The sequence below is a fragment of the Oppia nitens genome, unplaced genomic scaffold (genome assembly GCF_028296485.1).
Source record: "Oppia nitens isolate AA-2021 unplaced genomic scaffold, nextdenovo-longstitch-racon4-pilon3 scaffold3_pilon_pilon_pilon, whole genome shotgun sequence".
Classification (NCBI taxonomy): domain Eukaryota; kingdom Metazoa; phylum Arthropoda; class Arachnida; order Sarcoptiformes; family Oppiidae; genus Oppia; species Oppia nitens.
Window position 1 is genome coordinate 5,734,565 of NW_026533221.1, and position 23,921 is coordinate 5,758,485.

General features: G+C 25.3%; 6 protein-coding genes across 6 annotated transcripts; 2 read left to right on the top strand and 4 right to left on the bottom strand.

Annotated features, from left to right (window-relative positions):
* Positions 1-652: 652 nt before the first annotated feature.
* LOC128958487 (uncharacterized) lies at positions 653-1,443 on the top strand. Its single transcript, XM_054304349.1, has 2 exons — positions 653-687; positions 784-1,443. The coding sequence occupies exons 1-2, from the start codon at positions 679-681 to the stop codon at positions 1,318-1,320; spliced, it is 546 nt and encodes a 181-aa protein (XP_054160324.1). The 5' UTR covers positions 653-678; the 3' UTR covers positions 1,321-1,443.
* Positions 1,444-2,333: 890 nt separating this feature from the next.
* On the top strand, positions 2,334-3,210 carry LOC128958439 (mite group 2 allergen Gly d 2.02-like). The gene is made up of 4 exons (XM_054304295.1): positions 2,334-2,475; positions 2,569-2,670; positions 2,741-2,922; positions 3,029-3,210. The coding sequence occupies exons 1-4, from the start codon at positions 2,379-2,381 to the stop codon at positions 3,110-3,112; spliced, it is 465 nt and encodes a 154-aa protein (XP_054160270.1). The 5' UTR covers positions 2,334-2,378; the 3' UTR covers positions 3,113-3,210.
* Positions 3,211-8,973: 5,763 nt separating this feature from the next.
* Positions 8,974-9,920, bottom strand: LOC128958517 (uncharacterized). The gene is made up of 2 exons (XM_054304388.1): positions 9,674-9,920; positions 8,974-9,452 (listed from the first exon to the last, which is right to left on the bottom strand). Exons 1-2 carry the CDS (start codon positions 9,876-9,878, stop codon positions 9,088-9,090), a joined length of 570 nt encoding a protein of 189 aa, XP_054160363.1. The 5' UTR covers positions 9,879-9,920; the 3' UTR covers positions 8,974-9,087.
* Positions 9,921-13,243: 3,323 nt separating this feature from the next.
* Positions 13,244-14,428, bottom strand: LOC128957589 (28 kDa heat- and acid-stable phosphoprotein-like). Its single transcript, XM_054303381.1, has 3 exons — positions 14,266-14,428; positions 13,975-14,208; positions 13,244-13,682 (listed from the first exon to the last, which is right to left on the bottom strand). The coding sequence occupies exons 1-3, from the start codon at positions 14,273-14,275 to the stop codon at positions 13,393-13,395; spliced, it is 534 nt and encodes a 177-aa protein (XP_054159356.1). The 5' UTR covers positions 14,276-14,428; the 3' UTR covers positions 13,244-13,392.
* Positions 14,429-15,122: 694 nt separating this feature from the next.
* On the bottom strand, positions 15,123-16,345 carry LOC128957957 (uncharacterized). The gene is made up of 2 exons (XM_054303771.1): positions 16,229-16,345; positions 15,123-16,136 (listed from the first exon to the last, which is right to left on the bottom strand). The coding sequence occupies exons 1-2, from the start codon at positions 16,331-16,333 to the stop codon at positions 15,123-15,125; spliced, it is 1,119 nt and encodes a 372-aa protein (XP_054159746.1). The 5' UTR covers positions 16,334-16,345.
* A 402-nt stretch (positions 16,346-16,747) lies between these two features.
* On the bottom strand, positions 16,748-22,019 carry LOC128957958 (palmitoleoyl-protein carboxylesterase NOTUM-like). The gene is made up of 4 exons (XM_054303772.1): positions 21,019-22,019; positions 19,045-19,483; positions 17,068-17,829; positions 16,748-16,760 (listed from the first exon to the last, which is right to left on the bottom strand). Exons 1-4 carry the CDS (start codon positions 21,809-21,811, stop codon positions 16,748-16,750), a joined length of 2,007 nt encoding a protein of 668 aa, XP_054159747.1. The 5' UTR covers positions 21,812-22,019.
* Positions 22,020-23,921: the final 1,902 nt, after the last annotated feature.

The following is a 23,921-nucleotide window of genomic DNA, read 5'->3' on the forward strand; positions in this document are numbered from 1 at the left end:
ATTAGATTATTAATATTTAAAAATAATTGTATCTTAAGTATTGTATAAATTAGATTAAAATGAAAAGCAATAGTAAAATACTATATATAATAATTAGTAGCAATATATCATTTATTTCAATGAAATAGACATTTTTTTTATAAAAATAACATTATTATTATTATTGTATTAAAAATATTTTATTTACTTATTTATTATAAGCATAATAATCTACTTAATTAATAACACGTTTTATGTCATTTAAACGGCAATTACCCAGAATGTGTCAATTTTATTTTTATTTTTATTATTTTTATTGCTTATAATGTTTAGATTCATCAGATAATTTAATATATGGTGATTTCTCAATATCAAACATCACACACAAAATAAAGTACAGTATATAACACATATATATTACATAATATGTTATAATGACTAAGAAATTATATCAAAGAATAAAAATAAGTATAAATAAAAAAAGATATTTTCAAATTTGGTTGTCTTTTTAAATATTATTGTGAAACTCTATGGGTGTGTATGTAAATGACTTGACGGAGTCAACTATATAAAAGTGGGCATAATTTCGATACAATTTCATATCATAACCTTTTAGCTAATAATTTCAGTATTTGTAAATTTAAGTTTTATTAAGTATCACTTTATTTATTTGTGTTATTTATATAAATATTTGTAATAATGTTTAGAGTAAGTGAAATTTATTAATTGAATAAGAAATTTCAAATTTAAATAAATTAATTGTTTGTAATATTAATATAAAATTATAAACATTTATTTGTATAGTTCATTGCATTGTCTGCTCTGTTGGTCGTATGTGCCGCCCGTTCCTATAATGGTATGGGAGGTGGCTATGGTGGCGGTTATGGAGGCGGTAATGGTGGTTATGGTGGTTATGGTGGTCACTCTATTGAATTGCCCGTTAAGTCGAGCCATAGAATCGAAGTGATTCCTGTCCACAGTTCAGGAGAGAGTCACGCAACCTATGTTGATGTTCCCGGCGGTGTTCTCCCAGTTTACATGACTTTCCGCACCCAATCGTCACCCGTACACGTGAATCAAGTACACAGAGGTAGCAAAGGCTCGTACCAAAGCTCGTCATCAAAGGACGAACCACATGTGTTGGTCCACGAAGTGACTAAACCCGTGATCCAAGAGCTCCGTGAAGTGATTACTCCATTCAGAAAGGTTGTCCAAGTTATCGAACCGGTCAGAGAGGAAGTGCTCACAAAAGTACATAAGGGAGAGCGCGGCGGTTATGGCGGCAATGATGGAGGAAATGGAGGTTATGGTGGCAATGATGGATACAAAGGAGGGTATTAAACAATAACACTCAATGTATTTACGGACTGACACTCAACAAATTACCTCCTTTTTTAACTCACGGACCCATTGAATCCCTTATACATCCCTATCTCTCTCTCTACACAACACATCCACAAATTGGCACATTTTGCAAAGTTATTCAAAATTTTGTGTTTATTAAGTATAGAAAAAAACTTGTGAATAAAATTTATAAATATTTATTATCAAATTACATTTTTAATTAAATGAAATGATAGAAAATATTTATTAATTTTATGTAATAAATATTGTTACAAATAAATGTTATTACTTTGTAATTTGTAATTAATTAAAAAGACCTGTAAGTATATGAAATGTATAAAAAGACAATTGTTTTATAATATAATTAAATAAAATTAAAAAATTGACACCAATTTTTGTTAGTTTGACAATGATTTATATCATTTAAATCTATATTTTTTCAAAAAATTAAGTAATAATTAATTATTTAAGTGTGACTTATATATTAAATATTGAATAAATGTATTAATTATAAACTGATTTATTTAATATTATTATATAAACTTTCCTTTAAGTTATTCATAATAGCTATTTGTTGAAATATTTAGTAAATAAGTTTAATTTAATTAATCAGATTTATTGTTAACAGACTGCCATTTATCTTATATAATTTATATTGTATAAGCAATTATCTTAATTAATTATAAGATAAATTTGAAAAACAGAGTAAACTTAATAATAAAAAGTTTCAAAGTTTGTTATATTAAATTTATTTGATTATTTATAATGAGTCCTTGATCATTTACAGGTTTTTAATTATATTTATATAGACTTTGATCAGTAATTTCAATATTACCTCTCAAAAACTGATTATCTGATATCTAAATCCTAAATTCAATTATTATACAATTGGTAACAAATATCTATAAACAGTATAATTAAAAATTAGACTATAAATGTAGAGTATTTGTTTGATAATGTTTTAAAATATCTTAATATAAGATTATTTAAACATATAAATACTTAATATTTTTTCTTTTCATTAAAACCATTAATAATACTTTTACTTTAAATAAATGATATTTTTTTATAATAGTCTAAAAATGCTGCGACTCTTTACTCTGATATTATGTTTAGGTTTGACTCTGGCCTCAGTTCCCTATAAGGATTGTGGTTTGTATAAGAAAAATATTAAATAATAATAATTATGAATAAACTATATATATTTAAATAATATTACTAATAATTTTTTTTGTTGAAAAATAGGCAAAAAAGAGGTGACAAATGTTGAGATAACCGGTTGTAGTGGCGAACCGTGTGTTTTTGTTAAAGGAAACAAAATTACTCTTAGCGTTGACTTTACCGCCAGTAAGTATAGTAATATTATATATATATATGATTTTTATTATAAATTTATAAATTACAATATAATTGTTAGACCAGGACTCAGATAAGGCTGAGTTCAGTTTGATTGCCAGTCACGGCGGTGTCGATATCGATATGTCGACACTTATTAAGGACTTCGATAAAAACGGTTGCCATTCAACTACTTGTCCCATCAAAAAGGGTGCCAAACAATCATTCAAATATGACATTGTTGTTCCCATATCAGTTCCCGATGTAAGTCATTTTGTCAATTGTTTTTCATATGATTTTATTTTTATGTTGAAAAATATAATAACATTTTAAATACTTTATTTTAAAAATATTTTGACACTTCTTACAGATCGAAGTCGATCTTAAGGCACAACTTAAAGGCAATTCCGATGAACTGTTTTGCGGATCAATTCACAGCCTTATTAAGTCATAAGTATTAACTATAGTATATTTCAAACTGTTTTATTTATTTAAAAAAATAAAAATTTATAAAATTGATAATATAAAATAGCAATAAAATATCAATTATATTTTATTCTGTATTAAAATATGTTTAATTTTTGTTGTGATAGTTTTGAAATATAATTGATTTTTTACAAAATGATAATTGAAACTTCAGAATAAAATTATTTGATATTACTGTAATATTTTCAACATTAGTATGATATTTAAAATGTATAAAAGCATAATACTGTATAATGATAATATTATGAATTTACAAAATTATTGCTTAAAATATTAAATGCTTTTTTAAGATTATAGCAAAATTATTAAATCAATTATAAAGAGAAATTTGAACAATATTTGATCAAAAATTAATAAATAAATAACAAATAATAATAATATGAATGACGTCTTTTTATTTATTATAAAAATTGATAATTTTTGTACAAAAATAATTAATAATTTTGACAAGTAATTTGTTTGGAGGTTAACATCATAATAAAAATGATCCAGGTGCTATAATACAAGTGCTCATTTCTTGCCTAATCCATATCCAATAGGATAACCATAAACACCGTAATTATAGCCATAATAAGGAGTTTTGTACACATATTGCGAGCTATAGGTTGGCAAGTAATTGTAGCCATAGGACGGGTAGTACGTGGATACAGCATAGGGAGAGCTGTAACCATAATTGTATGAATACGGGTAGTCATAATAGCCATAAGAAGTTGGCAATATTGCTTCAGTAGCCCAAACCATAGCAATCAATACCAATAATGGGATCTAAATAAAACAAAATATATAAATAGTTTATATATTTTATAAATAAATAATTAATTAAAATAATTAAAATTAAAATAATATTTACCAAAAATTTCATTTTTATTTTGTTTTTGTGGATTTAGAGTGTCTTAAAGTAAAGCTAATTATTTATTTATTTTTTCTTAGTTTGCAAACTCTATTTATATACTTTTTTTTGCCCAATAAATTATGTTACTTATAAACAAATTGATCTTGATAAAATGTTATAATGACATAATTACCAAATTATTTGAAAGGGAAAGTCCTTTCGTTATTTTATTATGGGTTCAAAACACTTTGCAATAAATATGTTAGTTATAATGTTAATAATTTTATAATAAAAATAATTACTTAAGTTAGCGTAAAATCCAAGATTTTATGTAATATTGATTAAAATTTTAAAACACATATTTATCAATTTTCATTATTTCATATATGCTATTATATAATGTTAATATAATACAGTATAAACCAAATATTTCAACAATTAATAGAAAGATAGATAATTAAAGATGAGTTACGACTTGTTTTGATGTGTGGATACAATTTATAATGTATAGTCCTGTTTACGCAATTAATGATTCAAATTAGTTAAAGATTCAATAATGGCGTCAATATACTATATACAGTATAACGTGATTCAAATAAATTAGCTATTTTTACTGAATTAGTAATAATGCTTATTTAATTGGTTCAATGATTTATATTATTTAATAGTTTCAAAGTATTAAATTTTACATTTAAATAAGTTTTCAATATTTATTCAATATTCATTAACTGTTAATTTAAATTGTTATACATCGTTAGTTATTAAAATATCATTTAATATATAAGACTTATTCATTTGTTTATATGTATAAAATAATTTATCATTTTTCAATTAATTGTTTCATAATAAAAATAATGATAATTAAAGATATAAAAATACCAACATTTCTCAAACTCAATCATTTATCTATAACTTGTGTTTTAAAAATTATAGCAAAAATTGTGATTTTTTATTAGGAAATGGATATATTCTAAAATGGAATTGTTATTAAAGATTTTGGTAAAATTTTTCATAAAATTAAAAAAAATAAATAATTAATTTCAATATAAGAATCATTATTATCTGATAACAAAAAAAATCATTTGTTCACTGAACTAATAATAATAACATTATATTTAACATATTTGAAAATCAAATTTTAATCACTTTAAATAATATACTGTATATACATATGTACATACAATATATATATATATATATATTGAAATACAGTTAAATAATATCAATTTTACTGTATTACCAAAATTAACAGTATAAAATTCAACAAAATTATATAATGTATTAATATATAATTTTGTAAATATATTTATTTAATTTATTACAATTTTATTTTTATTATTTTATTTGATTACAAATTACTACATATATTATCATATTAAAGTTTGCTTATTAATAAAAATAATACAGTATCTACACATCATTTATATTTAAATAGAATATTACTTAGAAAATAAAATATTATTATATTATATTTTAATACTTAGGATTTTTATAACATATCATATAATTTTATGATACACTGCTTATAAATCATTAAAATTTGCAATAATTAAACCGTAAAAAGATTTATTACATAAAACTTTTATAGTTTTATGTAAATATATAAATATTAGAATATGTTTTTAATGAATTTACAATTAAAGATAAATGCAAAAGTTAATTTTTATTTCAATAATTTATAAAAATAAATAAAATTTTATTTTTTAATAATTTTTAAATGAATTAATCGGAAAATTTATTTTTCAAACAATTTAAAGGTTGTTTTCTTAATATAATGAGCCGTTAATTATGTAAAACTTATTTATTTAAATAAGTATAAGAAAAGGGATAATTTATATAATAGCCGTCATTGTATGTATCATAAGTGGTGCCAATATTAACTAATGTATCAAATCCTGAATCGTATAAACCATTGGAAGCATATAGTGTTGAATCCACATAAGTGTCCGGATAATAGAGTATCGGTGCGGCCAATGATATTGAAATCAATGCAAACAGTATAACCTATATAATTGAATGCATAATATATATTAGTATTACATTAATATTATTTAATTAGTTATTTACCAAAAATTTCATTATTATAATAATAAGTAAAGTTTTAATTATATAAATAAGTGTTGTTTAGTAAAGTGTAGCACTTGTATAGTCGACTAAATGCACTTGGTACTTTATTTATATAGTAGCAGTCAGATCAATAATCTTAATTTTTTATTATGTCCTTCACTTTGACCATTAAAAAAGGGGTTAAAGTTTTTTATGGGTAGATTAAAGTTACAAAAATCATATAAAAATGTCAAAACTCTTTTATGACTATCATTTTTTATATGAACTGAATTTTGATTAATATTAATTTCTATTTCTATTATCATTTATATATATATATATTAAGTAATATAATAATGAATTTGAGTACTAAATATTACAAAAATAAATTTTTTTAATTATTAGTAATTTGTATATCGGTATAATATATTTATATAAAAATGAATTAAAAACAAAAATATTTTTAAAAATATCTCTTTGATAAACTGTTAATTCGATATTTTTAACTTAAAACTAATTTATGTTAGGTTTTTACTAATCTTTAATAATTATTTGTTGTTTATTAAATATAAATTATACAAATACTACAAATATATATGAATATCATTTTATTAATTCCTTTTAAACAGTTGTGCCATCATATAAATTGATAAAATCTTGATTATACAAAAAAAATCACTTTTATAATTCAAAAAAAGGTAAATCAAGTTTAATGTCAAGTAATAAATAGAAAAGTAAATAAATTTTTAAAACAGAAGTTTAATGCACTTTATTTTATTTAATTTAACATTTTGATCTACATTTATGTTTAAAAATGACATTTATATCATATACAATATATACTTTAAGTAAGTACTGTAAGTATAAAGATTTTGTTTTATATACTGTATTATACCAATTGTATTCATATAATTTAAAAATAGTATTTACCTAAAATTAAAGATAGTTTGGCGATACAATATAATTAAATTGAAAGAGACTAATGGATATCAACATTATTATAATGGTTTGCCACAAATTTCATTATGTTTATATTATAGTCAATAATGATTAAATAAAATCTGGATAAAATCAATATATATATATATTTATTTATTTATATATGTTTGAATGTGTCCTATTATTATTAGTAATAATAATACAAAGTGTCTGTTACTTAACATAATAAACAATAATATAGCTATAGCTACATAAATGTATATTATTATATTTACACAACCTAATTGCTGTATTTTTTAGGTTTGTAAAAAATATATTTTTATAATTTGATGTTATTTATTTTTTATCAAACATCAATAACTTATAGATTTAAATATCAATATTTGGTTCATTTATTATACAATATATTTATTTTTATATAATATACATTTGTTATATCTATATTTTATCAATAAATGGACCGGTTATGCAATTTCGTGTGATTTGCCAATTATGTGATTCAATGTTTTATATAACCTAACCTTTAACACATAGCCTTATTGCAAAAAAAATAAATTGGAAAAAAGTTTGATATGTCAATATTGAAACCCATATATTTGCATAAAATTATCTTATTTTTGATTGCAATAATAATATTTTCAAAGTACAGTAGTTGTAATATAAAATGTAGTACAGTATATGTTAATACATTATTCCTAAAAATTGCTTATTATTTTTTGCTTAATTATATATAAAAAATGTAAAGTATATAAAACAAATAAATCATGTGTTATTGTAGGAAAATAAATAAGTAAATAAAGAATAATAATAAAAAAATCAAACACAAAAACGTATAAATTATTTGGATCACACATTATATTATATATAAAAAGTACATCATTTGATGGGATGCTTAACAGCCATGAAATATATCGGCAAATAACCAGTTTGTTTGTTTGGTTGCATTGAAATTATTTTCTTATTAAAGCGTATCAGTTGTTTCTTGTGTTTAAAAATAAATTTTTCTCATTACTTGTTTTGTGATTCAAACAAACACATAGATTGTGTGACAATGAATTATTTGGTAAGTTTTTTATATATAAAAATTGATAACATTTTTGTATTTTTAGGTTAGCATTAAAGATAAATAAATTTTGATTTTGATTTTGATCCAGGTACTCTTTTTAATAACTGTTTATCTAAGCCATTGTCAATCGACATGGAATTATGGCTATAATTATGGTCCAATTTCTTCGTATACTGTTTTCAAGCCATCCTATTCTGATAATATACCAAAGTATGTCATAATGAAGCCGTCATACAATGCCTTGAGAGCTGGACTCAGTATTTTAAGGCCTATTTATAGTAAACCTAAGTATACTCCCGACTATATTCACGTAAAAAAATCATATAGTGGTCTGAGACCGGGTTATGCAGGACTCAGACCATTGCTTTCCATCAATAAAAATGAGGCAAAACTTAAGCCAAATTTAGTTTTCAAACGATCGGCAGATTATTATGAAGAAGCAGTTCGTGATTATGTATTGGACGACAAAAAACTCGACCGAAAGCTTAAAATACATGTAAAGCCCAGCGTATGGAAAGAGTACCAAAAATATGGAAAAATTAGTGGTTATGACAAAAAACGAGTCCATTCTTTGATTGCATTTGTCAAACATTAATAATAATTATTATTTATTATTATTATATTATAATATAAAGTACAGTATATTTTTATACTGTATTTTATTCAACATTTATAAATTAAGTTTATTTACTATTATGGTATGTATAATAGTATATTTATTTATTTTTTAAATATTTTATTGTTTTATATTTTTATACATAGATAGTACAAATAATTTTATAATATAATTATAAATTAATATGCAATAAATATAAATATAAATAATATTTGAAAACCAATATTTTCATTTATACAACAGTGTATTATATAATATTTGTTTCTTTTTATTTGTGTAATATATTATATTATATATATATTACTAAATAATTATTTAGCTTGTACTGCATTAAATATGAATATTGACATTATTTTTAAATAAAATAAAGTCATTGAAATAAACAAATTATTTAAATTTTATACTAAATAATAAAATCAAATAAATCTAGACTAAAATGAGTATTTAATTACCGGCCCTTTTGCCACCCCATGTTCGGAAACTACCGCTTCTTTTTCCTCCCCAAATAACGAATGACTTGGCCGGTGGACTACCTTTCCTTTTTCCGGCCCAATTCTGAAATGTCTTTGACATACGTTTTTTATTATCTGCCGATTCATTATCGGCTTTCTTTATGGAGTAATTAGGCGTTATTTCCGCCCGTTTGCCGCCATTAGGATTGAAACCTTTAGGCAACCGCATCACATCCCATGGATAACGGGCTCGTTTTCCGCCCCACGGCTGATATGCCGATCTCTTATTAAGTGATGGATAAGTATTTTGTTCATCTGATTCAATCGACCGCTTTATACGTCTACCGTACCAATAGTCTGCAGTATATATCAAATATTTTTATTAATAACATATTTTCTAATTATCTATTGTTTCGATTCTCTTTATTGTAGAAAAATACTTTTAAAAAAAATAAAACTAGTTTTTGTTTTAAAACAAATTTAAAGATTATAAAATAGATTACAAATATATATTGTATATAATTAGTATAATAAAAGTATTTTTTGAACAATGATAAGCAATACAAAAATATATTGACCTCTAAAGTCGTCAATAGGAATGGCAAACACGTCGTCCTCTTCGTCTATATAAGAGTCGGCGGGTGTTGTCGTCAGACTTCCCTTTAATTGCAAAATATTTTCCGGTACTCTCCTATACTCTCTCTGGTCAACCATAACACCGGTCGTACCATACGCTGGACAACACATTATAATAATGTAAGCCATTACAAACCAAACGGTCATTAATATTGTGTTTGAATTTTTATTAGTGGATACAATCAACTTCATCATGTTTTTTAGAGATATAGTAATAAATTTTTAAATTATTAAAAAAGTATAAACAATAAAATTTACAAACTATTTATGAAATATCAGATAAGCTTTTTTGAAAAAACACTCATTTATAATATAGTTCTTTAGATATTAAAAGCACAGATATTTTTTTAAATGTCTTATTTATAAAATATTCTTAATATATGAATGTCTATAATATATAATTCACTATATATTCTGTACTTTGAATACAAGTTTATCTTCAAATAATTTACTTTTAACCGCAAAGATCATAAGCTTTTTATAATAACAACGATTTTTATACTATTGTATTGTATTTGTAAATGTTTTGTCTTACGGTCCGATTATATGTGAATTGTAGTGAAAAAATATTTTCAAGCACTTTTCGTAGGAATTATAAACATAGTAAGCAAACAGTTTGTAATATAGATAATACTAACAAATATAATGGTCTTATATCATATCTGACATGTTTTGACCAACCATTGGCCAGTTATCTTTTTTTATACCATCCCATTAATTTAAGTATACCTATAACTTATACATTATAGAGACAACGTAATGCCTACACAATAGATGTCATCTATAAAATTATAGATAATAAAAGGTCATTTTGAGGTTTATATATTAAATCCAAATAAATTTGATAAACTTTATTACTAAATTTATATATCATTTATTACTTTAGAGTTTGAATATATTAATATTAATCTATAAATAATAATTTATAATACATATTTTAATTATGATTTTATTGTAGACACTTGAAAACTATTGTTATAGTTATTATTATTAGTTATTTATTTATTTATTATTAAAAGATCAATTAATTTATATATTTTATTAAATAATAATGTGAGTTAATGTATAGTTAATAATTAACAAATAAGTAGTTAATTAAAATACAGTACAAATACAGTATAAATTATATTTATATAAAAGTCAATATTATTGATATACATCAATGTAGACATCAATTCAATGACATTTGTTTTACACTTATGTCATATCTATAGTCATATAATACTTTACATTGATTGCGGATCCCATAGGAATATCATTAGATATCATAAGATTATCTTTGTTTCAGATAATGGACTTTAATAAGACATATATTGTATTAATGCATAATATAAGACAACTTTATTTATATTAAAAAAAAAATTGTTTCTAATGTCTAATGCTTTCTGAATTCAATTTTCATCGACAAATATAACACAATTGACTAATGTATGATTTTGTCGTATTAGTTATACTACACATTCATATAATGTTAGTTTAATAGTACCCAAAAATAACAAAACTTATTTACTGTATTTTCTGATCTATTACTACAGTATAATACATATATACTCTAAATATAATTTGTCATAAAATTATTATATCAATAAAAATTTAAACTCAATTTTGTAATATTTTGTATCAGTTAATAAAAGTATTATTATTTATGTTTATTTTGGTTAATGTTCTTAATTTACAGTAAAAGACTGTTATTAACAAATGGTTACAAATAGTTGTTAATTGACTGCGAAAATGGAAGAAACAAATTATTAATGAGACAAATATAATGAAACATTTATTCATAACCAGTTGAGAATGCTAGAAAGCATTTCCATACGAACTCCTTATCCAAATTAAATATTTAATTATAATTTACTTGAAGTTTCAAATGACTCGGTTTGACTGAATAAACTCAAAATTAGTCGTATAGGGTATCAAATGATTCACAATTATAGAACAAATAACTTTAGTTATGTTTATTTGTTTAATATATTTAACATTAGTATTTAAAATAAAGATCCGACATTTTTAAACATATATCAAAATTTTTTAAAACATTTTCACTCCATTTTGCTGTTCAAACAATTTAAATTAATATAAAAAATAAAAATTAAGTTAAATTTAATTTCTTGTTCTTTTTATTTTTGGTTTATTGTTCTCCAAGTTCTTGAAGAGATAAAAAATTTAAATGCAGGTCCCTATAAATCATTTTTTATTTTTTACACAAATCTAAATTAAAAAATAAAATAAATTTGTTTTATTTTGGACACCAGTTTCTCTATGTTTATGAGAATATATCAAAATTTTAATACGGATCCACATAGCTTATTTTTAATGATTTATCAAAATCTGAAATCAAAATTTAAAAAATCGAAAAATTTTGTGGGACAGACAGACAGACAGACATATAGAATGCAAATATGCAAAAATGCCATTTCAGGAATTCGTGAAAAGTTTAGCTGTACATCAAAAAAATATATTTTTAATTGAAATTTATAAAAACCAAAAGTACTGTTATTAGATCTAATAAAAGTAATAGAAATTTAGTAAAATTTATGTTTTGGACTAATTTACAAATAATAATTATTATTATTGTTATAAAAATAATACCATTTCCTGTTAAATTATTTTAAATGTAGATTATAAATCAAAATTTATCTAAATATTTAAATAAAAATATTATCAATTAAGATATCTTTAATATTTAAAAGTATATTTTACATAATGCATAAAATTAAGATAACATCTTTAATTTAAAATCAAATACAAGTAGAAAATGACTTTTAGAAATATAATCTAGAATTTAAAAAATATATAATATTAATATTGATATTAATAATATAATTATTAATGAAAAATAGTATTTTGTAAAAAAAAATTAGAAAACATAATTAATTTATAAATATTGATAAAAATAATATTTTATCATTTAATTATAACTGAAATATATTAAACACAAAATAGGTTACCGTAACTAAAAACTTGATAATTTATCTAACGGTAGTTAAATGTAAAATAATAAATATAATTATAAAACATAGTAATGCCCTCTATTTTGCTGTTTATAAATAAGTAAACATTTTTGGGATTAAACAGATGTTAAGTTACGGATATAAATAATTTGATAAAATATTAACTTTACTAATACTGCATATAATTATGATATTAATAATTCATTTGTCAAATGGGGATTCATTTTCCAATTGGCAAACATTTAATAAATTATAAAATAACATCTATTTTTCAATCATTAATTCAATTGCCAACAATGCATAAACATACAGTATATCACCATTTCTATCAACTATGGTTACTGTAAATTATTTAATCAATAGTGAAAATCATTTTAAAATTATAAATAAAATTAAAGTTTACATAAAAATATATATTTCAGTTTACTATAACAAATTATAGTTAAATATAATTAAATTCAATGTTTATAAGTGTAAGAAATTCAATTTGAAATTTTTAATTTGTGTTTTACTATTACCGTAAATAAGTGTAATAAATTGTTTTTAGATGTATAACTATTGTCGATAATGTTTATAGAAATCGTTATTATTTTTCAAAAATAAATTATGTAAAACACTTATTGAATAAATAAAAAATTCAATAATATATTATTAATATAATATAATAAATGAAAACATTAGTTAATAATCGAAATAATAAGACATTTTTGTCATTTTTTGCCCAACGCTTTGTTAGTCATTGAATGTTTAGCCTTGACTTCGGCCTCTTTGACCTTAATTTCGGCCTCTCGTCGTTTGGCCGCATCTTCTCGTTGTTGTTTAATAATGGCGAGTCGGGCCAAATCGGCTCTTGCCTGGTCAGTCTTGCCCTCGGCGTGTAACCGCTGGTACGTCTCCCGTGCCCTCTGTTTCTCGATCTCTTCTCGTTCACGTCTAGACAGTTGTTCGCCTCCCGACGCGCTATCATTGTTAGGTCCGTTTCGAGAACTACTGGGGGTTTCTGTTGTATAAATAAACAATACGTTATTATTATTATTATTATTACTACTACTTCTTCGTTGACAATCAATTTCACTAATCAACTGATCGGTCATTTTGATTGATCCATCAATTGATAAAATGACAATTAAAAAAACAATAATAATGTTATCATATCTTCATAAGGTATGTATTTGTCATAAAAAACAAATAAATTAAACAATTAAACCAATTCATTGATGGATCAGTTAATGATATTATCAAAGAATGCATTCAGTTATCAGAAATTAAGTTAAGTTTCGACGAATACATACCGAGTGTAAGATTCTTCTGAGGTTTTCTTTGAATACGATTTGGATTCTCGATCTCAATAATACCCGAAACACCTTTAGGTCGGGAATCGTCGTCGTCTTCATCGTCCGAGTCTTCACTTCCTTCTTCTGACTCTTCACTGTCTAACTCTTCATTTTCTCTGCGTTTTCGTTGAGCCTCAATATCTTCAGGTGTTGTGAAGTGTCTTCTCTGTCCTTTATGTCCGCGACCTCTGCCTAAAAGTAATCAAAGAGTGGATCAGTTGTTCATCAAAAGTGAGTCAAATGTCAAACCTCTGGCCATTGTTTGCAATGAATGCAAGTCTTGTAAGTCTTGTATGTATTGAATGTATTGTTGTATTCAATGTAATGAATGTATTGTTTGTTTGCAAAGTGTGTTGTGTTTTGTTGTTCTAAACATTCGATCCAATGATCAATGCGTTCATCAATGCATTTGCTTTACATTTATGGCAACGCATGCGCTGTTCTGCCATCTATTGAATGGATTTCTAACTGAAAAATATTATGCATTTTTAGTACATTTGTATTACTAATACTTTAAATCATATATCTATACATTTCCTATAATTTTACTAAACTATAGTATAAATTGCAAATATATTTATAAATTTAAAAAATCAATTTTAAACATATTTAATAAATAATAAACATATATATATATATATATGTATATAAATTTAATTAATTAATTAATTCCCTTTCATTAGCGTCTTTACAAACGTGAATCTTGTTTGGCATACTATCAATGATGGTCTCCATGTAATTGTGGAGAACCTGATCCCAAATCCGTTGGATCTTTAGCTATGAGGTATTAGATCTGACATTACCTCAAATTTACAATTATATTTATAAACTAAAAAAATTTCTCTTTTGCTAACATTTATAATTATAATATTCTTTGTTATATATTTATAGCAAAATTTATTATTAATTTATATTCTTATAAATTGTTACTAATCTAGAATTATTTAGTTATTACATTATTAACTAATCAAAAATATTTGTACAATTATCTAGATTAGTATAGAATTAATATTAGATTTTTTTTTAAACTTAAAAAACATATATGAATAGTAAATTGATTAAAATACAGAGTAATTTTTGTTATTAATAAAAAAAAGTATTGATAATCAGCCGATTAGATCCAATGGTAGTACATCACTAGCAATTTTTTCAGCCAACTGACCCTGTCCATTTTCACACAAATCACCTAATGGTGAAATCATTGCTGAGTCTAACAATCGGATAACTTGTTTGGTGGTTATGAAGACTGACTCTAATGTTTTTACTGATTGTCCCACAAATGTTAGATCTTCATAAAACCCATCACATCTACAATCCTTATAAAGTGTTGTATTTTTTTTAGTTAACTTTTTGATAAGTTTTCGTTTTTTAGGCCTCTTTTTCTGTTGTTTCTTCAAATATTTGATCAATGATTCAATGGCACCATTAAGTGCTGAAAGTGGTGTCCGTATGTAACAAATGCTTTGAATACCTTTAATACTTTTAATACCATTTAATCGTTTACCCAAACGATTCGGAATATTCAATACTTCCAATGAATCGAAGAGACCGACAGTCGACTCTTCGTCACTGTTTTCGTCTTCTTTTTCAGTTTCTTCAGTCGTTGTGTTGGGTTTGTTGTCGTCTTTGGAATCGTTGGTGTCTTCGATATCTGAGATCCAGTTCTTACAATCGAGTTTTCTTTCCATTGATATTTTCAGATAAATATCTTCATAATTATCTTCATCAATGGCACCAGATTTCAGTAAACGCTTAATATTTGACGGATTTAATCCCCAGTTAAGGTTTGGATCTACTTTTGGAAATTTAGCTTTTTTACTACAATTAAGTAAAATATTTGGATTCAGGTCTTGAAACTCTTGATAGTTAAGCAAAAACAGTTGATTCAAATTTGGCTTATCCTTAGTTCCGACTTTTATTGATTTTTCCTTTCTATCGGTAGAAGTAGTTTCAGTAGGTTTTGTAGTTTCTGTAGTCTCTATAGATTCTGTAGTTTCTGTAGATTCTGCTGTTTCTGTAGTTTCTGTAGGTTTTAATAGTTTTGTAGTTTCAGTCTTTTCAGATGTTTGAAACCAATTTGAAACCATTGTTGTTGTTGTTATTGGTGTTAATTTCAAAGCCTTAAATACAATTACAACATATGATTACAATTATATAATGTAATATAATAGTAATCAGTAATATAATGACTTATATTTGTAATTTTATTTACCTTTATATTTTCCGTATTTGTTTCATCTTGATTATAAACACATGCAACACTTAAAAATATATTTATTAATGTAATTAATAAAACACTATTAGCTGTTAAATACATAATAAATAATTTTTCAAAAAATCAAAAATGTTACTATTAGTTATAATATCAACATAAAATAATAACAATAAATTTAATTAAAAACTAATAATTTTGATTTCACGTTTATTTTAATTAAAATTTGAAGTAGTCATTTGTAATTAAAAGTATTTAACTGTAACTCAAAACATATGATATAGAAATTGATTTTTTTAATTTATTGAAATATTAAAGAATTATTAGTTTTTTTATTCATTCATTGAATTTTTTTAATACAACCCATAATAATTAAATAACGTTTAAAGTAATAATTTTATTTATATTTTTTGTTTTACAATATTTATGTAAATTATATTATTATATTTTATAATTCTTATTTCTGTTGAATAATTAGTTATATTTAAACTATTTAAAAAATTTACAATAAAAACTCAATTAAGTAGATAATCTTATTTATTTAAAAATACAAATTAAGTAAATTATGTAATAAAATTTACTATATTTTAATAAACAGATCTAATAATAAACAAAGTAAAATATTTCTAACATACAATATATATATACCGTATATACAATTTATCTCAAATGTGATGATTAAATTTTATTTATTATAATCAACATTAACTAACATACACTAATTTGTTGATATAATTTACATACAATTTACACAATACATGTTTTGTATATACATTTGAGGTTATATGATAAAATTATATACAAACTAATCAAGATAATTTTTGTGTATTTTAGGACACTCTCTATTGCATTGAGGCCATTGACAGTCATCTACGAGCCAGTGATGACACTGATCTCTATGTGCTTGAATACGGTGCTGATGATGATGACTTTGATGGTTATTATTATTATTATGCTGTCTATGCTGATGAATGGCTCCAACAATACCAGTGCTCTTATTATTATTGGTATTATTATTATTATTAGAGATATTGTCATTAAGTAAAATTTGATCCCTTTTTGTCTTATGTCTTCTGCGGTTATGTTTTCGGCGTTTCTTTTTTTGCTTTGACTCTGGTTTTCGGTAATAATTATGTGGCCAATCGTTCATAAGCACCGTATCATTTGACATACCAGTACTACTATAATAATCAACACTATGTCTATTGATGACTGTCTTATGCGTGTAGTCATTGGTTGTGTGACTACATGACTGTTCCCAACATCGAATGGCATCCGTGAGTTTGACACCGTTGATGGAAATGGATCTCCAGTCAGGTTTAGTGAGAACACAATGCGAGACACAACTGGGCGCAAATACGGCCGACACGTTCTCAAGTGTTGACCGTAACTGTCGGCCCAAACTATGTATATATTTGAACTGTTGTTGTGAGTGACTTAAAGACAGGCCGTCAATATGCATCTGTGCCTCGTCGTAGAGCCACTGAAAGATAAATAACGGTGTCTTCAAAGTAGGATAAAGACGGTAACCAAATATACAACGCCACGGCTCTAAAGGATAGTGTATAGCACAAGCACTGGGAACTCGAGATGACCACATCCTAATAATTCAAGTGTTCCCATATTAGTATCATTTTTCCAACAAATTTCATATTTCAATAAAATTTTAATTAAAAATCAAGTTTTTGTTTAATATAAATTAATACTAAACTTAAGTAAATATGAAGTTATATTAGGGTTGGGTATGAATTGCGCTTTGAATCGTATGGGTATACCATATGATATAATATTGAATGAAATAATTTACTAATGAATTTAAAGAATGTGTCAATAATTTTAAATTAGTTAATAATTATCTAAATTCATAACATACTAACAATCTTTACATACACTATATATGGTATATATATAAATTGCAGACTTAAATAACACTAATTAAAATCATATCACTAATTCATAAAAAATGTTTTATTTAGATATAATATTTTTATAATTTTTTAGAAATTTGACTATTGATTTGATTGATATGATTAGTAGTATCAATTTAAATTTAATAATTATTTCATTAATTTTCTATTAGACAAAAAATTCTATTTCATAGTTTTATCTATAAATATTTTAATAGATCAGTACATTATTTTATAATAAAAATTTAATTATTTAAAAAAAAAATACATTAATACTTAAACTTTATCTGTGATTACATAAAATTATTATCAATTTTATTGTAATTTATTTCATACATAAATACAAATTATCCGGGAATACCATATATGCTGGGAATACCGGGCAGGAACTGGTAGAAGAAACCGGGATGTGATAATATTTCACAACAGTGATCCCTCTATTAAATTGTAATCCTTTTTATATATTTGATCAGTAAACTTAGCTAATCTTATAAATAATACATTTTAAAAACAGCAATAGGTATGTAAACTAATAAAAGTGTATTATATTATACAGTAAATTTATACTAATATTTATCTAATTATAAAAACATAAATGGATATAATATATTAATCAACTTAATTGCATATAAAATTAAATATCACGTTTTTTATAGTTATCGATAGACAATACAGAGATTATTAAAAGGGTACGACAATGAATGTCTGTAAGGTTTAACAGGACAGGACAGGACAGGACAGGACAGGACAGGACAAAAACAAAATGATTAACCATCAAAAAGTTGTCAAAAAGAATAGTAAAAGTATACAGGTAATTAACTTATATAAAATAAAATTGATTAAAAATAAATTAAAACTACTATATATATAATTTACATTAATAAGTTTATATAAAATTTAAACACTAACTTAAATGCAGTTTTGATGCCATCCATAGGCGCACAGTTGATAGCATCGATACACGGCTTCTTATTGTGATTATTGTTATGTAGATTATTATTGAACGGTTCGTTATCTAATATCCAACCCGAGTCTGCGATACCGCGTACCTGAGCTTTAGATCCCTCGTTGGTTAACAAATGTGTGACTCTGTCTAAATTGATCATAACACCGGCAGCACCGGCAGATGAACCGGCTAAAAGCAGTAATGATGCATCAGATAATCCCCGAGGTAGCAGTTCTCGTATGACTTGCTCGACAATACGTGAGCCCAAAAAAGACAGATCGCCCGGTGCTTTGGCGGGACTATCACCCGACCAAATATCCGATGAACAGTAAGGTATATAAACGTGACTTGCATTCCAATAGTGAGGGTTCTCATCACGTGATGAAGATAATATGCCTCCAACTATATATAATAATATATTATAATATTTATTAATTATATAGATTATTAAATTTATAAATAGATTACATCTATAAAAAATATAATATATAATAGAAATATATAGTAAAATGTTAAAAAATAATATATTAATGTATAAAACTATAATACTGTAGTATAAACATAATTATCTTTAAATGTTACATAAATAATTTTATGATTTTGACTATTAATTCAAATTTTTAAAATAAAAAACAAATTGTATTTTTGATTATATAAAATAAAATAACAAACTCATAAACAATATTGATTATATCAAATCATAGTTTTTTTTAAAAAAAAATAATATCAATTTACGAAAAATGTAATTTTAAATAATTTGTTCGTTATATAAAATATTTGATACAAAAATTGTAATTTATTTGTACTAATACAGTAAACTCTAACTAAACAGGTCTCAATATAAAGTATAGCATCAATTGAAAAGTTCAGTTAACTAGTGTATTGTAGCCTACAATTTGTAGGAAGTTTTTTAAAAATAGCATTAAAAACAAAATTAATGTTTATGGTTGCCAGATTATTTTTAAAAATTACATTAAGTAGATATTTTATTTTTATACTTTTATCCTCATTTCAAAAGAGCGCTCACATAATATTATGAAAATATCGTCTTATTATTAGTAAAAATAATTCATAAATCAAAGATAATTTATAAAAAAGATTAACATAAATAACAGATCAATAAAAGTATAATAAATTGTTTTATATTATATTATATCTTTAGAGAACTATTTATTTTCCTCAAAATCTATTTATAAACATTAAACTAGATTTTAGTTCACTTATTTAACGTTAATTTTGAAAAAAGTATAGAAATTCTCTAAATATATATAATATATATAATAAATTTATTTATTTTACAATTTATTATAGAAACACTAGAAATAATTAATAATTTTATAATATATCTGTCATCATATGTTGTTATATTATTTACGGATTAGTGGGTGAGTTAGTGAATGAATCATTGAAAGTGATTTATACTGTACTTTGAAAAAAGTGAGTGAATCAGTAAATATAAAGAGTTTTACAAGAAGTTGTTGTAATATTTCATAATTTTTATAGACATCAATAATAATCACTTGTCTTTTGAAACATATTATATATTTTTATATATTTATATATAATATATATACTAAGGTATATAATGTATATTTTTGTTTATAAAATTAAAAAATATATTTTTAAACAGAGAAAGAGATTGTATTAAAGCAAAAATATATAATTACTTTCAATTGTGTTTCATATTTGCAAAATGTTTGATACAAAAGAAAACAAATATTGAAGAGATATTATTAGCAGTAATACATTAACAGCTTAATAATTGAATGAGTTTTCTTATAAGTATATATGGTTTAGCGCACAGGTAGTTAAAAGATTTAGTGAATGTGGGGAAAGGCATGACAAATGATTAAACATAGTGTGTGTGTGTATACAGTATATACAGTATACTATATATTATAGTATATACATAAAGTTTTCACAAAGCATAGCCATACCTGATTTAGCCTCTGGCCAGTGAGCGGAGGTCATTAAGCCACGCATTTTGAGCCATCGCTGGTGACACGTGACGGCACTAAAGCAATACCAACCGCCCTCTAGAAAGACAATCCATCGCCGGGAGGCATAATTTTGTCTAATATAATAACCGGCTACCGTTCCATCATTGCATGTGACGCTACTATTGCTTAACATAACTCTCGTTAAATAGTAGGGACGGTAATACTGGCCGTCACTTTGATAGGCAGTATTACTGGTGACAGCACTTGCGTGCAATTGACTGTCACTATATCTTTGCGTGAGATGTTTGTGATGGTTATGATTGCGATGGTTTTGATTGTCATGATTATGATGTTCGGTATATTCCCTGTGCTTTGGTTTTGCCACTGGTATTGCAGGTGATGGCGGCGGTGGCCATCTGTTTGATGGATTATTGGCGACCAATGAAGCCATAAGTCTCCTATTTTGCATCGATTGACTGATGTGTGACGGATCTGCTAATGATGATGACTGGGCTGATAATTGTCGCTTCATTTGAACATAACTGCTGCTACTATCGGGTGCCACAAATTTTTCATCCAAGTTTACTGCATCATTGGCTGCACCATCAATAGCTTCATTAGCATGTTTTAACTGTTCCGGGTGGTCATTATCAATTATGAGCGCATCGGTAGTTGATATCTCGGATGTGTTATTGTTTATATTCTGTGATTCTGAGGTATATTTGCCACAAGTGGTCGATATGACGACACCCATGACTAACAGCAAAATTAATGGTAAGACATCCATCATTGTACTCGTGGTTTCAGTGCTCTCACTATAACTGTCCGCTGTTAATGATGTACTACTTCTGGCACTGGTATCAATAATGTTGGTACCGATGGTCAGCGTTTCGCCGTCACAACAGTGATGATCTGTTTTGATCGCTATTGTGCTCTACTTTTAGGCGCCGATTGGCACTGATTTAAGAGATGTCGTTCCCGTTTCATAAAATCCTCATATTTTGATAAAACAAAACTTAGGATATATTTTATATTTTTAATGACTTTAATAAAACATAGCTTAATATGCAATATTTGTTGAACATATTCATATAAATTTGGTTATATATGTCAAGCATTTTGTAGTAATTTATAATTATTAAAAAATGCAAAAAATATAACATTTAGATGTATTTCAATATTACTATAAATTTTTGCAAAATCACAATTAGACAATTTAAAGATTTACTTATTATTGCCAATAAGAGGCAATAAAATTGTTGCAGTAATAAACTTAAACACATTAATAAACTAGACAATGACCAAGTTTATTAATAGCACACTTATATAGGCAAACATATGTGTGAATATATAAATTCATAAATAATTTTTAATATATTATTGAAGATCAGCTCCGATAGCGAGTGAAACTCGAGTTTATAATTCAACACTACATACAGTTTTGTGGCAAACAGTCAACTGAATGATCGGTTCCCGAGAACCTACACATACATACACACACTCCACACACTCTAACACACACTCAAATACATACACACAGTAAGTATATTGTGATTATTGGATATGTTATATATGTTGTAATCTGTATGTGTCGGCACACATCAAAAGGCAATGGCGGTATACACCTATCCCTTTGATGTGTGCCGATCTATGGCACACTTGAGCGCAACAGCGTCGACACCGGGAGAGTGCTTTGAAGTGTGCCGACAAGTGTATCGATGCTATCAACTGTGCGCCTATGGATGGCATCAAAACTGCATTTAAGTTAGTGTTTAAATTTTATATAAACTTATTAATGTAAATTATATATATAGTAGTTTTAATTTATTTTTAATCAATTTTATTTTATATAAGTTAATTACCTGTATACTTTTACTATTCTTTTTGACAACTTTTTGATGGTTAATCATTTTGTTTTTGTCCTGTCCTGTCCTGTCCTGTCCTGTCCTGTCCTGTCCTGTCCTGTCCTGTCCTGTCCTGTCCTGTCCTGTCCTGTCCTGTCCTGTCCTGTCCTGTCCTGTCCTGTCCTGTCCTGTCCTGTCCTGTCCTGTCCTGTCCTGTCCTGTCCTGTCCTGTCCTGTCCTGTCCTGTCCTGTCCTGTCCTGTCCTGTCCTGTCCTGTCCTGTCCTGTCCTGTCCTGTCCTGTTAAACCATACAGACATTCATTGTCGTACTCTGCCTATTGATGGCCTGTCTTTAAGTCACTCACAACAACAGTTCAAATATATACATAGTTTGGGCCGACAGTTACGGTCAACACTTGAGAACGTGTCGGCCGTATTTGCGCCCAGTTGTGTCTCGCATTGTGTTCTCACTAAACCTGACTGGAGATCCATTTCCATCAACGGTGTCAAACTCACGGATGCCATTCGATGTTGGGAACAGTCATGTAGTCACACAACCAATGACTACACGCATAAGACAGTCATCAATAGACATAGTGTTGATTATTATAGTAGTACTGGTATGTCAAATGATACGGTGCTTATGAACGATTGGCCACATAATTATTACCGAAAACCAGAGTCAAAGCAAAAAAAGAAACGCCGAAAACATAACCGCAGAAGACATAAGACAAAAAGGGATCAAATTTTACTTAATGACAATATCTCTAATAATAATAATAATACCAATAATAATAAGAGCACTGGTATTGTTGGAGCCATTCATCAGCATAGACAGCATAATAATAATAATAACCATCAAAGTCATCATCATCAGCACCGTATTCAAGCACATAGAGATCAGTGTCATCACTGGCTCGTAGATGACTGTCAATGGCCTCAATGCAATAGAGAGTGTCCTAAAATACACAAAAATTATCTTGATTAGTTTGTATATAATTTTATCATATAACCTCAAATGTATATACAAAACATGTATTGTGTAAATTGTATGTA